We start from the raw sequence: 9,572 nt of genomic DNA on the forward strand, positions 1-9,572 counted from the left end.
ACAGGGGGAAACAATATAAAAGACAATAAATTTATATTAAATTATACCATACATAAATCACTAAAAACTAAAACACATTTTATTTTTGCCCGGAAATTTTGAACTCACATCCACAAAATTCTATTTAATTTTTTATTTTATTGTTACTCTACTACTACTACTAACTACTACTACTACTACTACTACCACTACTACTACTACTACTACTACTACTACTATACTACTATACTACTACTACTAACTACTACTACTACTACTACTACTACTACTATATTATTATTGTTGTTGTTGTTGCTATTGTTTATTATTATTATATTATTATTATTATTATTATTATTATTATTATTATTATTATTATTATTATTATTATTATTATTATTATTATTATTATTATTATTATTATTAATGTCATAATTGTTAGTATTATTATTATTATTATTATTATTATTATTATTATTATTATATTTATTATTATTATTATTATTATTATTATTATTATTATTATTATTATTATTATTATTATTATTTCCGCGTTTATTCTCACATTATGTAATTAACAAATTAAAGTTGAAACCCAGTCAGGCCAAACAAAAAAAAAAAGGTTTACAATAGAATATCTTTCCAGCAAGATTTAGGTAAATCTTTTAAATTCTAGATAGTTCATAATAATAAAGTCCTAATAATAATACGTGTATATAAATATCAATCAATGTTTGGCATATTATACATAGACGTCTAGTTCTAGTGTTGTTTTTCCCTCTTTCAATAGAAGCAAAGATGAAAATTCTTCCATTTGATATGTGAATCATTGACAGACTGTGAAATTTCCTGTCTTTACGATGGCCTTTTAGTAGGACAACGGATTAACATGAGATGTGTAATTATACCATAATAATAATCACCGTGTCAGAGATCGTGTTCTATTCACAATGGATTACAAGGATGTGGCCGTGACTTGAACCTTTCTAGGATTATACGTAAATAGAATACCATAGGATATTATCATCGTCATCATCATCATCATTATCATCTTTCTCTGGAGTGTTATCAATAGAATACCATCACGATGTTGTCAACAAAGACTGGAAAAAGAAAGGTAATTTTATTAAAGCTTTTTCATTTTGATTTTTTGTTCTTACATACCTATGTACACCTACTGGCACTTTCACTTCGTAAGTATGAGCAACCCCTAGAGTTATCTATGTAACACCTAACATTATCGTAGTACGTCCGTATATTGGCAACCTGCAGAGTTATTCGTAAAAACCTGCAAAGAATAATATAATACATTTATTTGGTACATTTGAGCAACCCGTAGCGTTATCCATAAGTATATATCATTATCAAGCCCTGCCGTTATCCATAAGTACGTAGTATGAGCAACCACCTGGCTTTATTCCTTTACTATGTATGAGTAACTGCCAGAATTATCTGGAAATATGTACATAATAATATAACCAACGACTTTGTCATTTTATTTGTTATTGGGTGATCGGATGAGATGGTGATCATTTTTCACCTAGATTGTCAATACCAGATTCCCGTCAGGTCATCTGATTACGTTTTCTCAAAAATAACGTCTGCTTTAGAATAATATGTTTACTTTGATATTTTACAAAGAGAACATTCTGTCCATAAATAAAGCTATACAAAAGAAGTTTTTCATTCATCTTAATCTCGTTGAATAGACGGAGGCTGACGCGATTCTCATTTTGTTGTCTGAATGTACAAATCTATTGATTGTTAGGTATCTAGTTCTTTGGAGCCATGATAAGGCCAATGAAGCTGGGGTTTAATCCGGGTTCTGTATTGTTAAATGGACGGTGTCTATTCCTTCCAGGAATAATTAGACGACAATTTACCCTGATGTACATAAGAGCACTATACATAATAAACTGTTTCACGTACATTCTACATTTCAGCAGAAGACTTTGCAATATTTGCAGGTATACCGCCAAACTCCTACATAAGACATTTTCCTTCATTGGGCCAAAGAACTTATATTATAAACTGTAATAGATTACTACCCTCAACTTGTCGAAATATCTCAAACCTAAGACTTCTTTAAAACTTCTTTAAAGTGTCCATTTTTGAGATGTATTTGTAAATTGGGGGCCATTTAATTGATTGATATAAATTTAAAGCAAAAGATTTCAGGCCAAAAATTAAAAAAAAATGTTTAGTCATATCATGGCAGTAAATGTAACGAGATACTTAATAATGTAGCGTGTACACGAAATCATTATGTACCCTACTGGACACTGAATATCCAATAGCCATTATAAAACGGGCGGGTGTTTTCTATACGATTAGTTGTTGAATCAGGAATTAACGACAATGACGTTGATTGCTAAATTATTAACATGTCATTATCTTTGTGTAAACAAAAGCCAGAGTATTCGATATGGGCAAAGCTGTTTTTTTAATATATGTTTGGTTAAGCCTTGTGACTTGTACAAGCCGCATTACCATACAGCCGTACGCTGGAAAAACACATATTTTAAAATTTGGCCAGAAAACTCGTTCCTCAAATATCGATCGATTTAAATTACCTCATCTTGGCTAATATATATATATATATATATATATATATATATATATATATATATATATATATTTATATATATATATACATATAAAGGGATTCACTCAATGGTTTCCATCCACGGCGTCATTCGGCGTATTATGTCCGTAGAATCCGTATAATATATATATATATATATATATATATATATATATATATATATATATATATATATATATATGTGTGTGTGTGTGCGTGTGTGTGTGTGTGTGTGTGTGTCCGTTTTGATTATGGGAGAAACCCGATTTAATATTATTATCATTACAGCCATGGATTTATTGTTGCTCCCAGTATTCTTTGTAAAAAAAGAAACAAAACATAATAATATAGTAGAATCTCAAGAGATAATATTTATATCGGCACCACTTCTGGTTCTACCAGAAACAAAAGGTGTTTTTTTTAAGATCATAACGTAATCTTGACACACTTATGATCATTCCCAAGGTCTCAACGCATTTTGGAATTTATTCGAAATTCCAAACGCAAAAGCTAAAAAATCCTACACTCGTTTGTCTTTGAAATAGGATATGATATTATTATTTTATTATTTATTATTATTATTATTATATATTATTATTATTATTATTATTATTATTATTATTATTATTATTATTATTATTATTATTATTATTATTATTATTATTATTATTATTATTATATTATTATTATTATTATTATTATTATTATTATTATTATTATTATTATTATTATTATTATTATTATTATATTATTATTATTATTATTATTATTATTATTATTATTATTATTATTATTATTATTATTATTATTATTATTATTATATTATTATTATTATTATTATTATTATTATTATTATTATTATTATTATTATTATTATTATTATTATTATTATTATTATTATTATTATTATTATTATTATTTATTATTATTATTATTATTATTATTATTATTATTATTATTATTATTATTATTATTATTATTATTATTATTTATATTATTATTATTATTATTATTATTATATTATTATTATTATTATTATTATTATTTTATTTTATTATTATTATTATTATTATTATTATTATTATTATTATTATTATTATTATTATCATCATCATTATCATCATTATCATCATTCTTGTCAAAATAAAATCGATCCCCACCTATAAAAGGTTGAAAGACACTTACAAATGTCACTCGATGTCTTTTTCTTGTCCTTACCTTCGTCTGTCTATAACTAAATCTATGGCAGGCTTGATATTTCTATAGACGACCGATACGACAAAATTTGGCGCCGTACTGAATTAAACTTAAGTGTCGCTGTTAAGTCGTATAGATAGTGTGCGTTTGGCTAAGAAACTCACAACATTGACACCCGAAAGTATAGATAGTATGCACTTGGCTAAGAAGTTCACAACATTGCCATCCGGAAGTATAATGGACCAACACAAAAAACTCTCTGTAACCATGAACTTTTATAGTCTGGATAATACAGTTTAGTGAGAATTACTCATAAACGTGGATGGCAAGAACAATAACAAAGACGTGAGTGACGTCAACTTCATACTATCTATACTTAGTTCAAAGGACTTGTGATTTGACAAATTCAAGAAAGCCTTTGGTAAAGTTTACATAATACATTTTAGTGACCGACATGTTAGGAAAAATCTTGAAAAGTGTTGGTAAGAAAAGAATGAAACTCCATGTCATGAATGAAGGCGGCTATGTGGTCTTGTGGTGTGACACTTGCATTTGGATCGGAAGGCCCAGGATTCGAGCCCCGCTCGGCGCATAGTCGATTTCTTGGAAAAGACTCTTTACTCACATTATCTCACTGTACACAGGTGTAAAATGCGTACATGCCGTTAACAGCTTTGTCTATTATGGGTTATGGGTTATCTATTATGTTAAAAAAATATAAGCATTTTTATAGCGCAATCTCCACTAAAAGTGCTCAAAACGCTTTACAAGGTGTTCCTGACCAACAGTAACCCCTAACATGTAAAATGAAACATGACGCGATATTACATTTGTTTTCGGACCGAGACAACGCTATTAACGGCCAGGTACTCATTTTACACCCGAGTACGGTGAGAGAATTTGAGTAAAGAGCCTTTTCCAAGGACTCAAAAATGAGCCGAGCAAGGCTCGAACCCAGGACCTTCCGATCCGAAAGCGAGTGTCATACCACTAGACCACATAACCGCACTATTATGTACGGCCTAGCTTGTCACAAACTTACCAGTGTTATAAGGTCATAGTCAATTTGTCTCAAAAGGTTCTATTTGTAGAAAGCCGCCGTATTGATTCATTCAGGCCTCAACCGACTTCATGAAAAGATCACGTTGATAATTGGATTCAATAGTCTGATGTCACGTCGCCCAGCACCGGCGGCCATCATGGTTCTAAACAAAGAAAATCGGTACTTTTTATTCTTCATGCTGGCTTGAACTTTTCATATGTCTTGGGGCAGAATGTATAAAAGTAAAAACATGATCATATTTATAATGTTTTTCTCCTCTGGATACACTTTTATGCTCATTGGAGAAATATTTCATAAGAGTGTCCGCCATTGTTCCGATAGTTTAGAGTCAGTTACTAAGTTACTATGCGTCATTACGAGAGAAGTGACGTCATGATTGTTGAAGCGTATTAGAAGAGAAGTATTTGATCCTGAATAGATAGAATGAAGTTGACGTCACTCGGGTCTTGTTATTGTTTTTTGCCATCCGTGTTTATGAGCGCTTCTCACTAAACGGTATTAACCAGACTATAAACGTTTAAGTTTACGCATAGTTTTGTGTGTGTCTCGTTATACTTCCGGATGGCAATGTTGTGAGCTTCTTAGCCCAGGGAATACAATCTATAGAGCAAAGAAGTCGTGACATCATACCTTCTACTCTTCCGGTTCCGAAATCCTCGGAAGTGTGTATGTAACCAGTCCTAACACCGACTATAGATAGTATGCGCTTGGCTAAGAAGTTCATAACATTGCCATCCGGAAGTATAACGGACCAACACACAAACTATGTGTAATCATGAACGTTTGTAGTCTGGATAATACAGTTTAGTGATTATTACTCATAAACGCGGATGGCAAAAAAAAAATAAAATAACAAAGACTAGAGTGACTAGAGTCAACTTTATTCTATCAATATCCGTAGTTTACTCGCGTTACTTTTACCCCATGCCAATTTATTACATTTTTATGAGACAAATTATAGGCGTACTAGTATCAAAGCTCATGTTTTTAATTTTTTTTTACATGCTAATGATAATGGTAGTTGAATAATCTACAATGTAATGCTCATTTTTAATACATTTTTTCCAATTTGGAAAAGTTGCAAACATGTCTAGGATTGAGTGAGTTAATAATGAATAGGATACATATTGAATCAAGGCAAATGCAATTTTTAGGGCACCTAAATCGACATAAATGTATTGAACATCTTGCTCTCACAGGAATGATGGAAGGTAAAAAGAGTAAAGGTAGACCAAGAAAAACATATTTGAATAGTTTGAACAGCTGGGTGACAAAGACAGAGAAGAGTAATATTAGTTTTCTGAGGTTATCTGATCAGAGAGATGAATGGCGTACAATGATCACCGATGTCTGGCACAGACTTGGTACTTGAAGAAAAAGAATTGAATCATAGGGTGATTCATAACTTTTATAGAAGCATGATGTAAGGCAGATTCTTAGGATTACGGGGCGTAAAAGAGCGAGGATGGATACATTTTATTGACAACTAGCATTTATTACTGAAACCAGAAGATCAATTACACAGGGTATGTACCCAGTCCTCCAGAAGAGGGGTTGTACACTTCTAATGAGATTGGAACCAGTTTTTTTTTGACATTGCACGTTTGGTCCTTTATTGCTTTGTGAAATAACTCCTTCTTCGTGTACCTAGATAAAAGGCTCGAAAACATATTCTGATGGGCATTTTCTCATGCCGTCCCAAATGTGTGGAATTCACTGCCATAAGATGTTAGAGGTAGAGTATTTTCCTCTGAAATGACATTCAAAAAGTGCCTTAAAACACACCTGATGAATTCTTCTTTGTCTTAATAATGTTATGAATGGAACTGTGTGTTATAAATAGTCCATAATATCTGAGAAATGTCATTATTATTTGCAGCATCTATGAATTCCCCGGTTATTTCATTAATACCAATTTTGTGTCGAATTAAGCAAACAGCCATTTAGATATCTATAACAGATCACTGCAAAATCATGATAAAATTGATAATTGACTATAGCTTCAGAGATATTCAAGCAAATAGGCGTTTATCGAAGTCAAATAGTGTTTGATTTATATTGAGAAAACTTAACTTATGGAAAGATAAAATAATACAATAATGGATTGGATAGGGAGAGACCAGGAAACGAGATCTAACATAATTTAAGTTTGCTTTAGGCAATGCAAGCTATTTTGAGCCCTGCAATGTTCCGATACCTGCCACTGGCTGGAGGTGAGGGTATCTTGAACATATTAAGAGCAGCTGATTATTTTTTTTTTAAGAAAAAAGGAAAAATAAGAACAGAGGAAAAATAAGAGCAAATTAAAAAAAAAAAACACACACACACAAAAATGAATACAAACAAAAACAAATAAAACTCTCCCCCCCCCCCCCTTCTCTCTCTCTCTCTCTCTCTCTCTCTCTCTCTCTCTCTCTCTTATATATATATATATATATATAATATATATATATATATATTATAATCTGTCTATTTCTCTCTCTCTCTCTCTCTCTCTCTCTCTCTCTCTCTCTCTCTCTCTCTCTCTCTCTCTATTATCGTTGAGTAATGATTTTGTGTGCGTATCTTTCTCTGTTTCTGTCTCTCCACACCCTTCTTTCTGCCTGCTGTCTGTCCGTCTGCCTGTCTGTCTGTCTTTTTGCTTATCTGCCTATCTGTCCAATGTTATCGTTCAGCCATTATTGACATGTATTATAATTTCGAAAATGCAAACGTACAAATACGGCATACCTTTCCGCATAAAAATATGATTGAAGGAATTTCAAATATTGGGAAATCAATCTGAACTTTGATTAGCCTCTTGTAAAAAAATATTGATCTTTTATATAGCGCAATATCCACTAAACGTGCTCAAAGCGCTTTACACGGGGTCCCTGTCCAACAGCAACATTTAACATTTAGGACAAGACATGACGCCTGCAATGACCTTATGATCCGAAAGCGAGAGTGATACCACAAGACCACACAGCCGTACAGCGCAAGCCCCCCCCCCCCCCCCCCACTCTTTCTCTCTCTCTCTCTCTCTCTCTCTCTCTCTCTCTCTCCCTCTCTCTCTCTCTCTCTCTCTCTCTCTCTCTCTCTCTCTCTGTTATTCTCCCTATGCGGAGGTCCATCTGATTCTAAGGCCTATTGTGTCGGAGTTTACCTCGAATTCTGAAGCGCTAAGAGGACACTGACTTTCATTTTTGCTATCCTTTGGTTAGGACACCAGTCTATCCCAAAATAAATTCTGTTGAATCTGACAGACCTAACACTGCTGGTAGACAGAAAAATAATCTCCACTACATCCGTGACGACAAATGGTTCCTTTGATTATGAAGGTAGTTCTCAACTAAGTGCGCAGGCCACCATTACATTCCCCTATTACTACTGTGAATGAAGGTGACGTCAGTCAGTTCTTTGTAATTGTTTTTATACCCCCAGCTTTGCGATCAGTTCTCACTACATTCGACTCTAATTTCGACTATAAACGCTTAAGTTAAGGTTACACCTAGTTTTGTGTGTTGATTCGATTGATCTGGCAGGCAGCGGTGGTGAGTAGTATTATATTCAGACGCAATGCCTTGGATATCCCTCTCCGGAGTAACTGTGACAACCAAGAGATCCATACCTAATCCCATTCTTCTACTTCTTCATTTGCCCAACTATTTATGGAGCAGCGTGGTTCAGCGGTACGGTCTTTACTTCGTACCCAAAAGGTAACGAGTTCGATCACCTGCCGCTGCGCTGTGTGGCCTTGAGCACATCACCTAGCCCTAGCTCACTTTGCGGCGCTGCACTGCGGCTGACGCCTGGGTTATTCCGGTCTTCCCTTGGAATAGACCCTAAAGACAAATTTCCCCTTGGGGATGAATAAAGGGAATTTTATTTTTTATTTATTTATTTATTTATATTGCATACCACATCTGTCTCAAGTCTGTCTCAAAGGTCCATTCCTTTTTTTCTCGTTCCGTGAAAGTTCCTTTTCATGTCTTGGTAGTTTTGTTTTTTGGCGTTCTTAGTGTGCCAATCCATCGCCAACGCTTTTTCTGGATCTCAGCATGTAAAAAAAAAGTCCTTCAGGGCGATAAGGCCCATGACCCGGAGTGTCAACCGGTTTGTAGAGAGCGTGAAACGGAGAATACCTTTTGGGTAGGATGCTAGTCAATCGCAAAATACTTTCCGCCAAACCTAACAAACATTAGCTCATCAATCACTGCTGTGTGGACAGGATGAGGTGGGAGGGGGGGGGGGGGTTAGAAAAAACATCTCAACTCCTTCCGTGATCGATCTGTCCCTTTGAGTGTGAAGCGAGTGCTCTACCAACTGAGCTATCTTGGTTCCTAATCCATCGCCAACACGTTTCTAATTCTGGATCTCAACATAGGGGCTGGTGTCTACTCTATTGCTGCTGGTGTGTTCGTTTCCAAAACTCTTCCTTCCTCCGCTCTGCTTCCTAGGGGTCCTCGAGATCCCCACATTCCCCACTACCTACTGTAATTTATCAACGTCGCAGGCGAATCAGGAAGCGTCATATGATTACATTATAGATTGGTTTGAGAGTGAATTCGGCCTCCTCTCCTACTAGACAACGCAGGAATGTGTTCACAATTTACACACATAATCATAAATCTACACGCACGGCGATATTTGCATAATATCTGTCCATACCATATTATTGGGATGGTGCGAGTTCAGAACAAAAAATGCTGTAATTGGACAAAACACATGAAAAGAATTAGCCAGAAAACTTTTATTTCAAAACTTTAT

The 9,572-nt window shown here is 33.8% G+C and overlaps 1 protein-coding gene across 2 annotated transcripts in view; it reads left to right on the forward strand.

The window, feature by feature from the left end:
* Nucleotides 1-9,572, forward strand: part of LOC144968948 (uncharacterized) — a 224,716-nt gene that overhangs the window by 32,366 nt on the left and 182,778 nt on the right. The window contains exon 2 of one of the 2 annotated variants that reach the window (XM_078907837.1): nt 770-1,096. In XM_078907837.1, coding sequence (XP_078763963.1) covers nt 1,067-1,096 — 30 coding nt within the window. In that variant the 5' untranslated portion in view covers nt 770-1,066. Of the gene's footprint in view, nt 1-767; nt 1,097-9,572 lie in introns of those variants that run through there. The other variant, XM_078907838.1, reaches the window with a different exon arrangement.

The sequence above is a fragment of the Berghia stephanieae genome, chromosome 3 (assembly GCF_034508935.2).
Source record: "Berghia stephanieae isolate SIO BIC M18660-M18661 chromosome 3, UCSD_Bste_1.3, whole genome shotgun sequence".
Taxonomy (NCBI): Eukaryota; Metazoa; Mollusca; class Gastropoda; order Nudibranchia; family Aeolidiidae; genus Berghia; species Berghia stephanieae.